Here is a 21,053-nt window from a genome sequence, read left to right as displayed (position 1 = left end):
TCAGGATAGAAGTTTTGGCTGCCTGTCACTTCCAAAGAAATGCTTCTAATGTCCTGCAATAACTATCCAGTTGATCTAAACAGTATCATATTTAAATACTGCCACTGTTGCACTTTATGCACAAAGAACATTTCTGTATTTCTGTCTGTAAAGTCATTATAAACGAATGCATTATAAACAGTTTATTGCAGTGACTTTGTAAAAATGAATTCAGTTTCTTTACTTTGATTTCAGGTTGAAGCGACTGAAGGAGACATTCATATCAAAGTTTGGTTTGGCTCCTGTGTTTTATGCTCGTGCTCCGGGGCGAGTCAATTTAATTGGTTGGTAACCAAGATTTTGTTACCTTGGCTAATTTTGTTTGAAACTGCAGAATACAGTTTCAATGTGCTATGGTGATATTTTAAGTTAATGTGGCAGTATGTAAGTAAATATATATGTTTCTGATGAAATATATTAGCTGCATAATATGTTTTTATAGTGAATTTTAACAAATTTTGTTTCCAAAACACTGACCTGCTTTTGTCAGTGCTAATGTAATGGTATTAGCCAAAACATTCTACACTACAATTACAAGCTCGTAACAATAATGCAATACCCAGTACAGATACGTTTTTTGAAATCTCATGAACATGGCTTTAACTGTGAATCCCAATCTTTCCATTTTAGGGGAACACATTGATTACTGTGGTTATGCAGTACTGCCCATGGCTATAGAGCAAGATATCCTGACAGCTGTATCGCTGAACAAAACACAAGTCATCCAGTTGGCCAATACAAATCCATTGTACCCGTAAGTAGTACTGTATATCCTCTTAGTCTTGTTTTAATAGAACCAGTTACATCCTGTATTAATACACTAGTAAATACACAAGGTAAGTGCTGCTATCGCTTCCATTATCATAAGAACATAAGAACATAAGAAAGTTTACAAACGAGAGGAGGCCATTCAGCCCATCTTGCTCATTTTGTTGTTAGTAGCTTATTGTTCCCAGAATCTCATCAAGCAGCTTCTTGAAGGATCCCAGGGTTTCAGCTTCAACAACATTACTGGGGAGTTGGTTCCAGACCCTCACAATTCTCTGTGTAAAAAAGTGCCTCCTATTTTCTGTTCTGAATGCCAATTTTCTGCATATCTGTTATCCAACATCAGAGGGCAGTATTAAACCATCTGTAAATGCACACACTTCAATGTTTGTATTATTTTACAGGGATTTCACTAGCCGTATCAGTGATATTCATATTGACAAGACTAAACCTTTATGGCATTACTATTTCCTTTGTGGTCTGAAAGGAATTCAGGTGAGTATTTAAAGCACATTTATTTTGTACCAGTACAAAAAAAGATGAGAGCAAATTGGTGTTCCTACCTATTGCCAAATGTGTTTCTTATATGGCTTGTTTCATGCAAAAGTCTTTTCGAACTTTAATATTTTCATGTAATTAGTGTCCAGGGTTCATCTGTTGTTCCATATTAAACATTGTACACGCTGTCACAATCGTCAAGACTAGAGAAGAACCCTAACTGCCAATGCGAGCAACACACTGAGCAGTGCCAGATATGCAGTAATACTAAATCTTTAAAGGATTTAAAATAAATAAATCAATTTAATAAGTTATTTCTTCTTTGTCTTGCTCTGTGCCCCGGAAGGGCTGGCAAACCGCAAATTAAACAATGTTTTTTTTTTTTTTTTAATCCTAATATAAAATCGTTTTAGTTTGTGGTTAGAACGTTAGTGCTACATTTTGGACTACTTACTGTCTTTCTACACAATTCTGAAATTAATTGTTTTGTTTCTTACAGATAGCAGGCTGTTTTAGGGTAACTGTGGTTTAACGTGCTAATGAGTTCTTGTTTCTGTTTCAAGTGCAGCTCCATCTTATTCCTGTGGTAGGAAGAATGATTAGCTGCTAATACAGAGGGCTTTGTATTCATTTCTGTTAACAATTTTGTAGCGGAACAGATATAATGAAGATTTATACATTTATTGTTTGGTTTTGGATCATTCTGAAGTTGTTCTTGGGGACTTATCCGAAATATTAGTGGTCTTTAGAATTAATGTCTTGGTTTGCGTACAATCAAATGGTCTTTTTAAAGCTCAAAAGTCAAGTTCAAATCATTTTTAATGTTAACCCTAGCACAAAGAACAACCTGTTCAAAAATAATTTTGCAAACACGGTAACTACTATTTATGTGTATGTTTTTCATTTTTTTCATTTTTTGTTTTAAATAAACCTTTTAAAGTTTTAGAACGCAAACAGGAACTTTTCAAATTAAGTTAATAGATACTGCAGGTTTTACACAACAAAGTTTGGCAGAAAGTATTATAAAATGCTGCAGACTATAATAAACACTTAAAGTCTAGTGCTGATAGGGTCCAAGGGGATAATCTGTTTAAATTAATTTGAACATGTAATCCTATTGGGATACGACTACAGCAAAACTTGGCAGAGCCTCTTTTCGTTTCTGAAACTGGAATATATTTTTTTAAAACATTGCGTGATAACTCTGTAAGTCTGATTCACATTCAAGACAATCCTGTGGATCAAGTTCAGTTTAAATATATTCCTCACATGTTTTTTAAACAAGCTTGGCTGCCATTCTGCAACAAAGGGCATTGGCAGCAGCATCATTTTAGCCCATAATCTTGCCTTTAAGCTTTATATAAAAGTCTTGAAACCAGTGGCCTATGTTTATTAAAAAAGACCAGAGGATAATAAAAAGTGCCATAAAGTGTTTTTTAGCACGTACAATTGATCAAGTTTTTATCAAATGTTGAATCCAACACCTTAGGAAACTCCCGGTGCTATGAAGAGCTCCACGCAAATGGCATTTGTTTCTCTCTTTGTAATAGTGACACCTTATATGGGATTAGCAGTTCATGGCAAGGCAAACATTTGAGAGAGGTTACGACACTCATGTTGCTTATAGGGTTAAGTTGATGTTGTAGCATGTACTGTAATTACAGTGGTATCATTATTTATCTATACACAGCTAACCGCATGTGCGGTTTCTGTCAACACACCATTTCAATATGATTTTTCTTTTGTCTCGTCACTAGGAGCATTTCAGTCTCGCTTGTCCACCGGGGATTAACTGTGCTGTGGATGGAACCATCCCAGCTAGCTCCGGGCTCTCCAGCTCGAGTGCCATGGTGTGCTGTGCAGGGCTCGTCGCTTTGGAAGCCAATAAGAAGACCCTTTCAAAGGTAAACTCATTTACTGCATGATATCTTATGTATGACTTCATATCTCTGGGGTGAAAAGTAGAATTTATTATTATTATTATTATTATTATTATTATTATTATTATTATTATTATTATTGTTTATTTCTTAGCAGACGCCCTTACCCAGGGCGACTTGCAGCATACAAAAAATACATATCAAGAATTACAGTACAATTAAGAGCAAGATACAAAATACAATGACTTCAGTCCTAAGAAGAGCAAATACAAAACACAGTATGATTTGATATCGGGGCAGTTCAAGAACAGATAACAGTGTTGATAGTTACATCAGGGTTAGATACGATCGCAAGTGAAATACAAAATACTACAGATTGGGTTTTAAATACAGTAAAATAGGGAGCAGATAAGTGCAAGTTAAAGTGCATTAAAAGCAGAGTGCTATATAGTCCAGAAGGGAAGAGTTGAGTTTTACAGGTGTTGTCTGAAGAGGTGTGTCTTGAGGAGGCGCCGGAAGGTGGTCATGGACTGGGCAGTCCTGACATCCATAGGAAGGTTGTTTCACCACTGCGGGGCGAGGGTGGGGAAGTAGCAGGCTCTGGAGGTAGGGGAGCGTAGAGGAGGTACAGCCAGTCTTCTACTGCAGGCAGAGTGGTGAGGTTGGTTAGGGGTGTAGGGAGAGCTGAGGGTCTGGAGGTAGCTGGGTGCAGCCTGGTCAAGGCATCGGTAGGTGAGTACAAGAGTCTTGATGCGAGCGGTGATCGGAAGCCAGTGGAGTGAGTGGAGTAGCGTGGGAGAAGCGAGGCAGAGCAGCGGAATTCTGGATGAGCTGGAGCGGACGGGTAGCGGATGCAGGGAGGCCGGCCAGGAGGGAGTTGCAGTAGTCTAGGCAGGATAGTACCAGGGCCTGGACGAGGAGTTGCGTGCAGTAGTTGGTGAGGAAGGGTCGGATTATTCGTATGTTGCTCAGGAAGAAACGGCAGGTGCGTGCTAGAATAGTGATGTGCTGGGAGTAGGTGAGGCAGGGGTCCAGGGTTATTCCGAGGTTCTTGGCTGAGGAGGAGGGAGAGAGTGGTAGATTCCAGAGGAATGGAGATAGAGTTTATCAGTCTAATTTCATGGGAAAGTGCTAAGGCTTGATCTGATGTTGCAGACTCTTACACCATGACAATTCCCTAGTTCACATGACACGAACTGTCAGACTGAATCGCTTACATTTGTTTATTTAGCAGATGCCTTTATCCAAGGCGACTTACAGAGACTAGGGTGTGTGAACTGTGCATCAGCTGCAGAGTCAATTACAACAACGTCTCACCCGAAAGAAGGAGCACAAGGAGGTTAAGTGACTTGTTCAAGGTCACACAGTGAGTCAGGGAGTGAGTCGGGATTTGAACCGGGGACCTCCTGGTTACAAGCCCTTTTCTTTAATCACTGGACCACACAGCCTCCTGATCACTGTGTGCTTCATAAACCAGTCTGTTTTAGTCAGCTGCACACCAATACACCAGATGACTTGATGTAGAGGGCTTACAGAAGATTTCTAAGTGTATGTATGTATATATGTATGTATATGTATATATATATATATATATATATATATATATATATATATATATATATATATATATATATATACACACAGTAGCGTGCAAATGTATTCGAACACCCATTGCTTCTGTTATTTTGATTTGTTGTGCATATGAAATCAAACCACCTTAACTGAAAATCTTGGAAAATTGTCAAAATAGGCAAATTAGTGATTGTCTAATTTAATTGATGACTTTAATAGGCCACACATGCAACTAATTTAAATTTGAAAGAGAAAATGAATACATAGCCACAAATGCTAAAATGCTGGAGACTTTTTAGAAGTTGTTTAAGATAAGATAAAAGTGGTCTAACATTTTCACACGAGTGCCTGTTGTTTCTATATCACCGATTACTGCCCGACAATTGAAATTCTCACACCCAGAGGATTTCATGCAGGTAGGTATATAAAGGATATAAATTACAAATGTTGAGGTGTTGTAATACATTTGCACACTACTATATATATATATAAAATCTGGTATGAAGTTGCTTCTATGGCATGTCTAGCCAGTGTAATTTTAGTACTGGCAGAGAACAATAAGATGTGAGTAACATAATGATGCAAAAAAGGGGCCCCTGCTCTAAGCAGATATAAAACTGTGTGTTTGAGGCCTCCCTTAAAGTTTACCATAAATTCACACAGTAAATGTGGAGTTTCCCCATGTGTTTCTCATGGTTATACTATGCAATTACCATCATTTTCCATGTTTATTAATTTATTAATATGCTTTACCATACCTCTCAGAGCTTTACAGTGCTCACCTTGCTTTAAGTAAGCTTTATAACACTTTGCTATGCTTTTACTGTGGTAAAGTTGTATAAGTCTGCTCATTCATTCAGCATCGTATCACATGGAGATGGTAACACTTGTAGTGATATGGGCTTCACTACCCCTTTGGGAATTCCTTTTTAATTGCGTTTGTGTTAGAAACATTTTGCACTCTAATTTGGGTAGATAAGTCACAGCATGGCTTTTATGCCATGCATGTATGAATATATGTATGTAAGTATTTTGTTCAAATGGCAAAAAGTATATACTGTACACAAGGTATGCTGTGGCGTGTAAAATTTCATTTGTCAAAAACAATTTCTAAAGAGAATAAGGATCACAATATAGTTAATGTAGTCTTGTTTTTGACAGTTACTTAAGCAATACCAGAACCTTTTATAGTTTTTTTTTTCCAGCAGGGCATTTGGCAGATCAGCTCCCATGTACTTTTCACAGCAGGTTACCTGTTTTTTTTTTCTTCTTTTAAATGTGTGAGTCAATTAAGTGCTCACGAAAAGGGACTAATAGCACGAACTACAGGCCTGCCACAAAGCTCTGCCAAAGCATTGCAGCGCTGAGATTGACAGTCACGCTAAATTCTGTATTGATTTCATAATGTGGACTGGCATCCCAAGGTGAATTTCCAGTCAAGGCCACCAGACCATAAGTTTAGTCAATTAACCTACTGCACGAGCAAGTCTTCAGTTATACGTTGTTCATTTTCATGAAATGGCTCAGCACAGTTTACAGAGAATAGTTTGTTATACAAGTGTGAACAGCTGCATGTTGTTTGTAAAGTTAGTCTCTTTTTTTCTGCATTGGGTTTTTAAAACTGAAAAGAGTTTAACATACCAGCCTGGGTATCGGATTCTGCTAATTAGAACAAAATGCAATATGTAAAATTCAATCATATTGAAACATTGAACAAGTTATCTTTTAAGCATTTCAGTGTTTTATATTTGAGTGTTAAAACACAACACTGTATTCAGAGACACAGCTGCAGTAAACACACTACCACAATGAAAATTTCTCTCCTGCCAAAGAAAACTTTGAATTCAGATAACATTATATGACAAACCCATTGTTTTGATTTTGCACTGACATTAGAATGGTTAGTTAACAGTATCAAGCTGTTTTGTTTTGCTTTATTCTGGTCAAGAGCTTTTTAAAATAAATAGCAGATGTTCAGTGCAATCCATGGGTCACATTTAAAGTGCTGATCCTATGGTCTTGGACAACCTTACTTTAGTAAAGGATCGGATTGTTGTCAGAACTCAAGGCTGGGACTAGCCTAAAGCTTTTTGTAATTACATTTTCTTATTTGATTCATAAGCTTATGAAGTTTTCTTTGGAAGCCTGTGCTTAGATTACTGAAAATTAACTAAAAGAGGATATTTGTAGCACAGGCTGCGTATGTGTTATAATAACCCAATAATCGAATTTGTTTTCCACTGTGGGGGATGCATATGATTATTTAGTCATTTAGCAGACGCTTTTATCCAAAGTGACATACAGAGACTTGGGGGGGGGGTGTGAACTGTGCATCCACAACTGCTGCTGCAGTCACTAACAATAGGAGCTTGGTTTTACGTGTCATCCGAAGGATGGACGTATGGTTTTTCAGCATATCCCTGGCGACGTTGGTTTAGTGGGTGCGCTAGTGTGGTAACTATGTCATACTTACATTTTTCGATACTAAACCTTTTCTTATAAAACTTGGTCGGAAATCTATTAGGGCAGGGATTCCCAAACTGGGGATGGTTTCAGGGGATCATAACACATACGCATTTCTTTTCTCCTAAATGACCCTGACAAAACGATGTTCCCCAGACAGAGGGATCAATTAGTTTACACAAATGCTGCTGTTTGATGCTTGGGCTTATTTCAAATGTAACATTGACATCAGCTCAGGCCCACGCTAACAGTATGTATCATTATACAACAAAAGGGGGCGATTGCAAGGAGAACAAAATAGTCAATTATATTAATGTACTTCATAATTATAACTGTAAACAAGCCTTGCGGCTCGGGTTCGTTTTGCCCCTTTAAAATACCGACCAGAGACAGAGATGGAGTGTTTGAAAGCGCTTTTGCGCTAATTTTTAATGCAGAACAAAAATCAGACAAACACAAAATACCCACAAACAAAATAAACACCTAGCTCTGTACGAGCACTAACACACAGGAACACCCTGACTACAAGTGGGACAGCTAGGCTGTTTCCCCACTAAACAAAACAAAAACAAATACACACAGGTTTACTACAATACCTTTTCCTTTTGTTTTCTCCCGACTGCCAGGACGCCGAGTACCACTTTCTGCCTCCTTCTTCTTAGCAGTCCTGAGCAAACTGACTCTCTTTCTTTTATACCCTGCACCTGGCGCCAATTTAATAATAAGCACCAGGTGCAGGGGATAACTAAGCAATAAAACAATTAACCAATTCAATTAAAACGGTGCATTTCCCCAAACTAACAAAAACCATACATTTTACTGCGGGGATGATTCCAATCCCATCCCCACTGTGCTACACATCCCCCCCCCCCGCGACAGGCAGAGGTGTGAGCCACGGGACCGGCGCAGCGACCTCTGAGACGCCAGGGGGGACACACAGCGGGAGGAAGGGGGAACGCCAGTGACGTCTGAGGTTTCAGGGGGAGCGGAGCAAGGGACCAGGTGAGCAACTGTGTCTGGTGGTGCCCCGACCTGGGCACTAGGTCGAGCACAGGGAGGTCCATGCATTCCGGCAGGGTGTCCACGAGCACGGGGCAAGGGACCGTACCCACCAGCGCCGGACTGCTTTGCTGGGGTGGAGGTCGGGGCTGTGGTGGAGCTGGGCACTTTAGCGCCTCTTCCTCATACAGCTGCAGCTCGGGCAGCTACTCCCCCTCTGGCTCGGGCGGCGGCAGCTCCTCTTCCTCAGACAGCTGCAGCTCCTGCTGCAGCTCGGGCACTGCTGGTTTTCTCTCTGGAGCAGGCAGCTCCGGTTCCAGAGCTTGCACCTCTGGCTCTGGGACACGTGACTTTTGCTGGGGTGCCGGCCACACCAACCTCTGTAGCACTAGCTCCAGCTGTGACACGGGGAACTCCTGTTCCCATGTGGGCAACCCCCACTCTTGCCTCAACTGCTGGGTGCTCTCTTTCTGCCTGTGGGTTGCCTCCTGCATCTCCGCCGTGGACTTTTCTAAAGACCTGATCAGCTCTGCAATGTCCATCATTTTATTTTTTTTAACTGTGCTGGTCTGTAGGGCTGAGCACCGCTGCCACCATATGTAAACGAGCCTTGCGGCTCGGGTTCGTTTTGCCCCTTTAAAATACCGACCAGACAGAGAGATGGAGTATTTGAAAGCGCTTTTGCGCTAATTGTTAATGCAGAACAAAAATCAAACAAACACAAAATACCCACAAACAAAATAAACACCTAGCTCTGTACGAGCACTAATTAACACACAGGAACACCCTGACTACAAGTGGGACAGCTAGGCTGTTTCCCCACTAAACAAAAACACACACAGGTTTACTACAACACCTTTTCCTTTCGCCCGACTGCCAGGACGCAGAGTACCACTTTCTGCCTCCTTCTTCTTAGCAGTCCTGAGCAAACTGACTCTCTTTCTTTTATACCCTGCACCTGGCTCCAATTTAATAATAAGCACCAGGTGCAGGGGATAACTAAGCAATAAAACAATTAACCAATTCAATTAAACAACGGTGCATTTCCCCAAACTAACAAAAACCATTTTACTGCGGGGATGATTCCAATCCCATCCCCACTGTGCTACATAACATATTCAATTAAATAAAATTTACCTTGAGCTGAGAAAGTTTGGAAACCTTGTGCTCAATTTATTAAAATGTAGGTCCCAGTGACCAGCTTATTCAGGAGTGCATGACATTGTGTGCAGTGCTGCGTCCTGTATGATAAAATATTGTTTCTATCCTACAACAAAAATACATCACTGGGCATTCACAGATTATCTGTAAAGCAACTGAGCACATAACAGATACAGCAATGTTTTACTCTACTGTGAGCAAGCCATCGTTTATTTGATTGTATTCAGCATTCCCGCATTCGGTCCTTCTAAGGTTTTATTTTATGAAATCAAATTAAATGATATCCAATTACATTGCGTGTGTAATGCTTGCTGTTTTTCATTTTCTTTGTCATGTAGTTATAAACAGAAGTATTTGGATTCAGGACTTGGATAGATATTTTTTTTTATTTTTTTTTGCTACTGTGCTTTTGTGTCTGATAGTCTCATCATAGTTTCTAAGCAGATATTTTACATTTGTGATATATATATCTATGGATCTGCGGACAGTTCAGCTTATCAGTGATGGGGTTTTTATATGGGTTTCTGAAGTCTTAATGTGATTCCCTAAACGTCTGTTTGATCCAGGTTGGCTTTAGAAACCTGGATGTGCCTTTAGCGAAGACTAAGAAGAACTGAGTGAGAAAGCACAACTATAAGGGATTTGAAGTTGATCCTGATGCATTAGCCTAAAAAAATACCAGTTAATTTAACTTCCAGACCTTTTTATTGAAATGCCTTTCTGTAATCCCACAGAAAGGCATGCCCTTGGCATCTGGAGTAACAGTGATTTGACGTAATCAATAGATCCCCCTCTATTAAGAACTAAGATGTTTCCTGGAAAATTATAGAACATTGGGACTTAGTAAAATCTAATGAATGAGACCTTTTTAAAAAACATGCATATGTAATTGGCTGTATTTATTCTTTATGTTTTCACGAGTCATTTGGACATTAAAAATGAAAAATGGCCCAATGAAATATGTTCTTCTTTGTGGCAAATTAAATAAATGCATAGGCAGTAGATGGTTAAATCAATATGCAAGTCTATAAAAATAACTGTTCTGTGAAAATCATCCAGTGGTGCTTCTGGTGCACCCCCTTTGCATCTGTGTGGCACTGGAGCAGAGGGGGGATGTGTGGCTGATTGGGATTCTTTGCTCAGGGTCAACTTAGTTATAAAGGTCATCATGAACTCTTGGCGCCATTCTGAAATCAGATTTCAGCTTGTTAGAGGAGAACCAGTAGCGGTAATAAAAATGTCAATGCATCACGTTTACTGTGTTTACTTGAGAGCTATGTATAGCTGCACCACAGACTGCACAGCCCGGTGGTCTTGCTTCACCGAGGTTGCTTTGTTTCCATTGTTCAAAGCCAGATACAATTTGTATTTTCCATTCCTTTAAATACGTTTTTTAAAAAAAAGCAAACGTTCTTAATAGGCAGTGGGCACTAATTGCTTTTTATGTCTCGGGAGGTAAGACTTACCAAGTGTTAAAGAGCAAGTAGCTTCAGATTACAAATGAACATTTCCAAGTTTGACTGATTTCATCTGTATGACCTCTGCCAGTGCTTGAACTTAAAAGCCCAGCTTCACAATGCAGGTGCTGGAATATCTAATATCTAAGGAGAAATAGCGCTGTCTCATTCCGGTTAGTGATTTTTTTTTGCAACCAGTAGTGTCCCTTTGGTTTGACCATTTACTGAATCTGCTCTGTTTTTCCAAAGTATATCATCTGAATTGTTTTTCTTGAATGTTTATTCAAGTAATACTTAGACGCGTCAATGTAAGTAGTGTTATCATACAATCTGATTTACAGTGCAGTCCGCATAGTACTTGTTCTATCAAATGTGGGAACCTGGCGTATTGCAAACAATAGATTCTTAGAGGATCATAGTTAAAAAAGATGAGGTCTGCAGATGCTGGGGCCCATCAATGAAAGGTAGACAGAGACCGTGCCATACAGTAGCTATCACAGGGCACTCCCAGAATACATGTAGGTCGGTCCTACTCCATTATTATCTGATCACACTAGCAAATGAAATGGAAGAAATGGGTCATGCTTGAAAAAATATATAAAAATAGGAAAATCCAATTTTAAACATCTGCATTGTCTACTGTAAAATCAACAGTGATAAGCAAAAAATCCAAAGTTGTTTTGGAGTCCGTATAATTAATGTAAGCTAAATTTAAAAATATATATTTTTTTTAAAATAACATAAATGCTTTGTTGTATTTTAAGTTTTATCTTGTGTACCACATCTTAGCAATTAGGGCTTGCATGAATGTAGTTTTTGGCTTTCTTACAGTCTAGTCAATATTGCTCAGAAATCCACCTCGCTTGGGGGCTTTGTTCAATAGAAAAGACAGCATATGCCAGAGAATGGTTGTGTAATACAATGCCCACAGCAATGTGGATTTTACTGTTATTATTTCTTTTTTTTACTGGCTGTATCTGTAGTAGCTAACATATTGCATGGTAAAGACATGGTATTTTATTCTTCATAAGTGCTGTAATTAAAGTTTAATACCCTGTTGTTCTTCTCATTGTGTACCTCCCTACCCGGGCAGCGCTCAGCCAATTGTGTGCCACCCCCTAGGAACCCCCGGTCACGGTCGGCAATGACATAGTCTGGATTCAAACCTGCGATCTCTAGGCTATAGAGCGCATCCTGCACTCCACGCGGAGGGCCTTTACTGGATGCGCCACTCGGGAGCCCCCATTGTGTACTTACTTTACATTCTCTGTATTTATAAATATAGTGCCACAAATTACAGAGTGGAATTGTATGTGCAATCAATTCCCCCATTTAAACTATTTTATCATTGTTATATTAAAAAATATATATATATATACTGTATATATATATTTTATCGAGGAGAATGTAATTACAACATTAACTGAACAGTAGTCCCTCATGCTTTTCACTAGCATATCTGACTTGCATTTTAAATAATCGTGAAATATTTAGGGCAGTAAGTGCATTAGTGAAGGGCCTTTATTCAGTACAATGTCCAGTTGCATGAATACTTTTTGAGGCCTGCTGTTCATTGACTTTGACATACGTATAAGATCTGGCTAAAGTCATGGCAGCCTGCAGTTGCCCAGGCTATATCTTGGAAACCAGTATATGGTCATTTTAACCTATTCTTTCATATCCTCACTAACAGATATCTGTTAGTGACATTTCCATGAGAAAAACAATAATATCACAGCCTGTCTAATTAGTACAGCTGTATTTTAAATTTAAAGCAGCCTTTGTTTTTGTTTGGAGCAACTGCGTGCAAACATGTGCCTTTATTTTAAGATGCCTTCAAGCTGGAACAAATGTTTGCTGTAGGTAATAGGACAAGTTGTGTGCTAAATGTAATAAAACAAATATTATTATACACATTACAATCTATTAGCTATGTAGTTCAGACATATGGCAAAGATTTTATCATGACTACAGTAAACAGTTATTTGGCAGGTGAACAATAGTGTAACATTTATTTATTTATTGGTATTGTAAGCCTACAATTGCATTTTCGTTACTTTGTAAATTACCGTCGCTCCTGGGTAAAATACATGTACAATCATTTCTTCAGGTGGTACAGAGGGTTAATGCACCAGCCTTTGGTCTTAAAGTTGCCATTGGTGAACAGTGGTCTACACCAGACGAGTATACTGTATTTTGTCAAATTTAAGACGCAGCCCAAATTTTCCACGCTCAGTTTGAGGGAAAAATAAAACATCAAACAAATATGCATTTACAAAGATACAACCTCAATTACTCATATGGAGGCAGTTTGCAGGCTGTATTACAGTTATGTGCTGCTTCTCATTTCCAGTCTGCTGTCACACAGAGCATTGCAGTCTGTGCTGCTTCTCATTTCCAGTCTGCTATTACACAGAGCATTGCAGTCTGTGCTGCTTCTCATTTCCAGTCTGCAATCGCACAGAGCATTACAGTGATGAGCTGCTTCTCATTTCCAGTCTGCAATCGCACAGAGCATTACAGTTATGAGCTGCTTCTCATTTCCAGTCTGCAATCACACAGAGCATTACAGTTATGAGCTGCTTCTCATTTCCAGTCTGCAATCGCACAGAGCATTACAGTTATGAGCTGCTTCTCATTTCCAGTCTGCTATTACACAGAGCATTGCAGTCTGTGCTGCTTCTCATTTCCAGTCTGCAATCGCACAGAGCATTACAGTTATGAGCTGCTTCTCATTTCCAGTCTGCTATTACACAGAGCATTGCAGTCTGTGCTGCTTCTCATTTCCAGTCTGCAATCGCACAGAGCATTACAGTTATGAGCTGCTTCTCATTTCCAGTCTGCTATTACACAGAGCATTGCAGTCTGTGCTGCTTCTCATTTCCAGTCTGCAATCGCACAGAGCATTACAGTTATGAGCTGCTTCTCATTTCCAGTCTGCTATTACACAGAGCATTGCAGTCTGTGCTGCTTCTCATTTCCAGTCTGCAATCGCACAGAGCATTACAGTTATGAGCTGCTTCTCATTTCCAGTCATCATTACTCACACCTGTTTTTCTCTCAGTTTGTGAACTGTGGTATTGCTTGACATGTCGAAAAATACGGGGGTCTGATCAGCATTTCCGATCTATCCAAGCTGGTACTGTTTGTTAGAAACGCTGAAATTGTAAAAACTTCTCTTCTAATTCCTCAGGAAGCTAATGGCATGACGTTTCTTTGAAAATGGCTGCCTGTATGCCATGGATTATTCGAAATCGAGCAGTAACGTTTTCGTTCGTCTTTTCTCTGCAGTAAGTAATGTTGCTGCTTGTGTACTCGGGTAGTCACATCTTTTGTTGGTGATTTTAATACACACATCAATACTGTCTTAAATTCGAAGGATTGGCATTTGGCACCTTTTGTAGTCTCAAAAAGAGGATTGAGGAGTTGGATGGGCATGGAGACTGAACTGGTCCCTTAGATAATAAATAAATAAATAAATAAATACAGTAAAATATCCTTAAAAATCAGTTGATAGATTAATTCATGTTGGTTGTGGAATGCGTTACTTAAAATGTTACAGACCAGGCTGTAGTGTTTAACTCATTACATTCCTTGCAATATCTTTTTCAACATGTTTTCATTGTTCATAAACCTGTTCCGGAGCGAGCAGGTAGAACAGATGAACCAATCCAAATGCTGAGCTGTGAGAAGAGTCAGAAAGCAATGAAAAGTTTTGGATTGAACAGGTTGGATTGAAGGTGTCAATATTGTACAACAAAGCAGAAAGCTAGGGAAAGTAATGTGTTTTGTTTTCAACCATATAGCTTGTTCATGAGCATTTAAGTAAAGCATTCCACAACCAACATTAATTCGTCCATCAACATATTTTAAGGATATTTTTACTGTACGTATTTATTTATTTTAACATTTAACATCTTATGTAAAGCCGCAAGCCTGGCAGACATTGAAAGACCTCAAGCATAGAGATTATCAAGGACTTTGAGGCTGGATAACCCTAATTACTGCCCTGAACCGTTAACAATTTAGTGATGATTATCTGTATTTAGATTCTTTCTTTCTTTCTTTCTTTCTTTCTTTCTTTCTTTCTTTCTTTCTCTGCCTGAAGCACAGCATCCTGAAGCCTAAATACAGTACTCTGTACCAAAAGAAAGATAAAATCTATTTGTATACACTTAAGAAAAAAAGTCTTTATGTAATGATATGTCACACTTAAAGACAAACTTAAGTTGAAATTGTACTAGAAATATCTGTCTACCCATAACAAAAATACATTCCACTAACTTCTGATATAAAATGATGGGATGTATTCAATTGAACTAAACAGCTGTGTTTTATAGCTAATGAAATAAATCTTACCTTCCATCCACAATACAGTATGTCTCACGTGTGGAGTTTTAAAAGAACCACATGGTATAGCAAACATGTATTTTCAATTTACAATAATTATATCTGGTACCATATAAAAAATTGTAAAAACTGATAGCTTACTTTAACCTAGTAGTATCAGAAATCATGTTTTAAAATGAACATACATGTGTACTATAACGTTATTATTTTTAAAACTGCACATTTCAGACCTGTGCAGCCCATGGAAGTGCAAAATGGCTATATACATGGAATTGTCTTGTTATAGCTACAATTACTTTAAGGAAAGAAGGCATTGAAGAGGTGGAGATAATTTCACTCTCAAACTCAAACTGCACTCGTGGATGGATTTATAAAAGGATTTCATTAGCTATAATACCTTTAAAGGGTCGTTTTAATTGTGCACTTATGCACTTTTAACAGTTGCAATAAAGGTTTTTTTTTTTTGTTTTTTTTTCATTGCTGATATTTTCACTCACAGTCTGGCAAGTGCACTAACAGAGAAACTCCAGTGCAGTAACAGAAATATACGTTTTACAGTCTGTAAAGATTTAAAAAGCTACCGAGAAGAGGCCTTACAAAAGTCTTTGGGAATCCTTCCCACCATAGCTGGAATTCCACCATGATTAACCAGTTGTTAAGTTGGCTATGTTTATTCCCAGATTCGAGTGGGAGGCAGGGAACCTTGAAGCTATATGTGTGGTAATCAAAGACCTAGACTTACAGAAAGTTAAAGAGAAGATAACATCAGGCCACGATTTCTGTGGTTATGATGACATCCAGATAATTCTTGACAAACATGTCCCTGCTGCTGATTAAAATAAGTGCCATTACCATATAAAACACATGTGAAATTCAGCAAATTGGAACTTAGCATGCAAACTGTAAGCAGATGGGGACTTTAATTAGTCTTGTGTATAATGAGAACGCACTGCCTTCAGCGCTGCTCACAACATTGTTTACTTGTGTTAAGCAGCTTGCTTTGATTTTTATATCAGAGATTGTATTTTCAATGACTGTGAATTTAATTGTAACGCAATGCTCAAAATTGATTATGTAATAAACACAAAGGTCCAAAATAAATAGTCCAAGAAAAAAGGATGTTGTGGGCTCCACATTCAATAAGCCTTTTTTTCTTGCATCAGGCATTAGATGTTCCTCTCCTTATTTCTGTTTTTTAGTAAAATGTCCAATGGAAAACTTGTTTGGTGTTACATTAAGATCCATTAAGATCCACATCCCAAAGAATACAATAGAAATCTGCAATCAGAGGAAATCATCAGGGGATGTAAAGTAAATACTGTTTGCAGAAGATATATAAAACGATGAAGAGACAGTTTGGATGCCACAGAGCATATATGCCAAAGTGAACCAACACGCATAATACTATACAAAATATTATTTTTTAATATATTCGTATTTCGATTGTTCATTAAGTAAGGCTCATTGAGCCGGTTTTTCAAAACTTGTAATCTGGATAACAGCGATCCGGATTTTGTAATCCTGTATTCTGCGATTCAAAATTACTAAAAAAAATAAATAAAAAAAAACGTACTTATAATCTAGATAAATGTAATCCAGCACTGGCATTTTCTGAAAAAAACTGATCAAAACGATCCAAATAAAAGTAATCTTGATCACAAAATACAGGATTACAAAATCCGGATCACTGTTATCACTGCTAACTGACCGCTGGAGACAAAGCTTGTTTGAATAGACACATATTGTCACATGGTTTGAATATAACGAGGAAGACTGTTTAGTGCCAGCATGGAGGACACTTCAGACAAGTTCAAAGCAGCTGAAAGACAGATAAAGGCATATTTAGAGAAGAAATGAAAACAACTCCTGGAGCTTAGAACCCAGAACCACAGAGAATTACTGAAAACACCAAAAAAAGAGAAAAGTGAACCAGAAATTAAAATGCCATTTCAAGCTACATATTAACATTTAAAAGGGATTGATCTGAGGCAACACAACCGTTACGAGATATATTTACCAAAAAAGTAAAGAGAGATATATAAAAGAAGAATAAACCCATGTTACTTATACACTAGGTGTCAGAAAACAGAGACATTAAATACAAACTGTGAAGATTATAGTACTGTTCTCAAACAGTTTTTTTTATTGATATTTATTTGTGTAGTATTTTATTTATATAAATGAACAACTCTAAGATACTAGTGCGGTATTCAATTATAATAAAACATTTGTTTGTTGGTTAATTTGAGATTACGTGACAGTAAAGTTAAAATTGAGCACAGTCAAACATCTCACAGATTGGCTTCTAAGTGGCAGCTTTTTGGTCAGTGGCCATAGCAAGTGACATTATTGCAACCACAAAACTACACTCTAATGTTAATGTTTCCCTCATTCTGTCATCTGCAAGACTGCAGACAAAGTTTGAATGAAAAGCATGATCTGGTTTCTGATTGAGTTGACTTGACGCAAGCCAAGCCAAGTTTTGACAAAACTCAAGGTTGACAGCAGGGCTCCAGATTGATATAGGAGCCAGTCACAGAAGGTTTATTACTGGAGCACACAATCCCACATTCCACTTGGAAACCCTTGTTTGCATTAGACCCTGATGGGCACTCCACCACAATCCGTGAATTGATCTCTGAGTTTTGAGAAAACAGATACAATTTGAAAGTATCTTTAATGTACCTTTTAATGTCAAGGAATCACAAAGTGATGTACATCACGGTGCCAACAACTGTGTACAATGAAAGTAATTTAAGATAGAGAAAGCAAACACGTTTTTAGTGTACATTTTACAAAATATGCAAGGGTATAATAGATTAAATGGCATTTTCTTAGTGTTTTCTTCTACTTCCCTTACATTTTTTTTGGGGGGGTGATTTTTGTAATCCTTCTGAGTGGTTCTTCTTGCAGTTTAATGCCACTGCTGTCTGTAATGTAGACTAGATCAGCCAAAATCCAATAGAGCCATAATGACTATCCACAGTTGTATTGGTTCTGTCTATGCTCTTTGTCAATGTTAACTCATCTATGGGTGGATCAATTCTGGATGGACGTGACATAATGAGAAAACTACACATTCTCAGAATGTTAAATGGTCAGTCCTGCTGTGTCCTTGGGCCATTAAGATGTTCTTCGTTTATTTAATAGAGTTTAAAATGGTTCAGGTTATTCAGTTCACTTGTATATCCTCATTTGTTTTCCAGGTGGAACTGGCGGAGATCTGTGCCAGCTGTGAGCGTTACATTGGTACCGAGGGTGGAGGCATGGACCAGTCCATCTCATTTCTTGCAGAGCAAGGGACTGTAGGTATTTCTGTGTTTCTGGCTTTTGTTAAGGTTATAAATATGTAATGTATTATATAGTAATTGTGAGTTAAATTCTTAGCCAATGGTTTCTGAGAATGCAAATTATGTTTAAGTTATGTAAATGTATAACCTCGACAGTTTTCAGAGAATACGGTGATCTATGGTAGACTACATAATGAATTAATAGAAATTGGATGTGTTTATTGAAAATTTAAACCGCAGCAAGTGTCTGACTCAGTTTGCACATACAATTTTAAGCCACTCCAAATACAGTTTATAAAAAACCTCACTTTATTTTAAACCAAGAAACACGCATCTGTGTTTTCTGACAGGCTGTGAATGTAATATGAAGAGTTAACAGGTTCTTGCACTGACATAAATACCGCTTAGAGGAGTTTGATACCTTGATACCTGAAACTTCCATTCTAAGCTTACAATTCATGCCAATTACTTGCAAGGCTTTGAAAACTCGAGCAGACATGTGCTTGCCCTGATGGCTTCAATTTATAGCTTGTCAAAAATTCTAGGGGGGCGGGCTAAACATCACCAAGTCTACAACACAAGCCACCCATGTTTAGCAGACATACAAAAACAAAATGAACTTCATAGCTATGCAGGGGCTTTCAAGATAAAGTTGCAAAAAAAGCTAAACGGACAGGCACATACATTTAATCAGATGGCGTATGTAATACTTTCTATTTAGATAAGTGCTTATGTATGTGTGTGTGTGTGTGTGTGTGTATATATATATATATATATATGCTCAAAAGAGCCAACTTCCGAGATGTTTAACATACCTTTGTCAAGGGAAAGTGCTTATAGGCTTTTGATGCTATAGCAACTACACTCACTTATTTCTATTTACATCTATTAATGTGATGTCATTTACTGCTTAGTCTACTAATCTACTATTTTTTTCTATTTAAATCTTCAAGCATCATAGTATTGAGTCTATTACAAACACATTTTCCCATTACAAAGGTATGTTAAACATACTGAAACTGGGAAATTGGCTCTTGTGAGCAAAAACTTTTGAGTGAAATAAAAAAGTGTGTGTGTGTGTGTATATATATATATATATATATATATATATATAATAATATTCAAATGAGATGTAAAACTGAGTTCATATTGTAAGTGTTGATGCATAGATCACTCCCCTAGTCTCTGTAAGTCGCTTTGGATAAAAGCATCTGCTAAATGACTAAATAATAATAATAATAATAATAATAATAATAATAATAATAATAATAATAATAATAATAATAATATACTATTTATTTGCAGGCCAAGTTAATAGAGTTCAATCCTGTCAGGGCAACTGATGTTCAACTTCCAGACGGAGCTGTTTTTGTGATTGCTAACTGTTGTGTTGAAATGAATAAAGCTGCGACTTCTCATTTCAACATCAGAGTCATGGAGTGTCGATTAGCTGCGAAGGTATGCTGTTTTTTTTCTCTTCACACCTTTAAAACAAATATGTGCTGTGAAGTATGCCATACTACTACACCCCCCTAAACTTGTACACAAATTACTTAAAATATCCATGTACAGTACGGTACAATGGAAACTGTAAGAAATGAACCAACTGAAGCAATTATACTTCCCACAGTGGGTTTGATTCCACGGATTCTTATATAAGAACTTTAAATAATGTAGGGATTTAATTTTTTTTTTTTTACATACCCTCTTGTCAGAAACTGCTATGTGATATCCTAACTTTGCTGCACTTTTGACCATAAGAAGAGGGTAATGGTTTTCAGATTCTTCAAGGTGGCCTGAATCCGTGCCAAGCTTCCAAATGGAAAGGAAAACAATACTTCACCACCCTCTGTTCCTACTTAGTCCAAATGTAAGCTGATTATACAGATTCTGAATATTTTATAAGTCACGCTTTTCCATGTTACATTCTCATTGTTCTGCAGACTGTATAAACTTGTGTGTTTTGTTTTGTAACAGACACACTTCAAAATCAGTCATTAGTCTCAGAAAAGTAAAAAGGCATTATATAAAAAAAAAAAATGTTCTCTTTACCGAATTATTTCCCTTTTAGTGTCTTCATTTAGAAATTAAAATACATTTCTTTCATCAGCAGGTATTATTATTTATTTGTTCAGTTGTTAGACATTATTCATAATCCCGTTTTTTTTTGTATTTAAGTTGGGTGTTTTCTACACACAGACACGCACACTCTTAGACCAGTGCTGTTTAACACTGGACCACCTGGAGTTTTCATTACTGATTTGAGGCACTTCGCCATAGCATCTTTTCATATTTGCGTGCCTCCTTTATTCCGCCTTCAATAATTTCCATTTATGTATGCGTGTGAGATCGCTTTCCTCACTAATAGCATTCCTCAAAAACAAAGCAATCTGTCAGCATACAAGGATATGCCAAACATTTTATTTATATTTTGGAAAGGTTCAATAATCTACATCGTGGTGTGTAAAGTTCCCCAAGGTATTCAATTTGCAATTAGGCAAGCAATAACTCTTTATGTGTTTGTAGCTTAGCTCCCAAAAAAGCAAGCCATCAACATGAAACTTGGAATATTTGTT

The 21,053-nt window shown here is 37.8% G+C and overlaps 1 protein-coding gene across 3 annotated transcripts in view; it reads left to right on the top strand.

Annotated features, from left to right (window-relative positions):
* LOC117428098 (N-acetylgalactosamine kinase-like) overlaps positions 1-21,053 on the top strand; it is a 33,891-nt gene that overhangs the window by 1,590 nt on the left and 11,248 nt on the right. For 2 of the 3 annotated variants that reach the window (XM_058995113.1, XM_034046691.3), the window contains exons 3-8: positions 235-323; positions 670-793; positions 1,212-1,302; positions 3,063-3,209; positions 18,394-18,492; positions 19,783-19,935. In XM_058995113.1, the coding sequence (XP_058851096.1) occupies positions 235-323; positions 670-793; positions 1,212-1,302; positions 3,063-3,209; positions 18,394-18,492; positions 19,783-19,935 (703 nt within the window). The remainder of the gene's footprint in view (positions 1-234; positions 324-669; positions 794-1,211; positions 1,303-3,062; positions 3,210-18,393; positions 18,493-19,782; positions 19,936-21,053) is intronic. The other variant, XM_034046692.3, reaches the window with a different exon arrangement.

The sequence above is a fragment of the Acipenser ruthenus genome, chromosome 21, assembly GCF_902713425.1.
Source record: "Acipenser ruthenus chromosome 21, fAciRut3.2 maternal haplotype, whole genome shotgun sequence".
Lineage (NCBI taxonomy): Eukaryota > Metazoa > Chordata > Actinopteri > Acipenseriformes > Acipenseridae > Acipenser > Acipenser ruthenus.
This window is presented reverse-complemented; position numbering and strand designations above follow the sequence as displayed.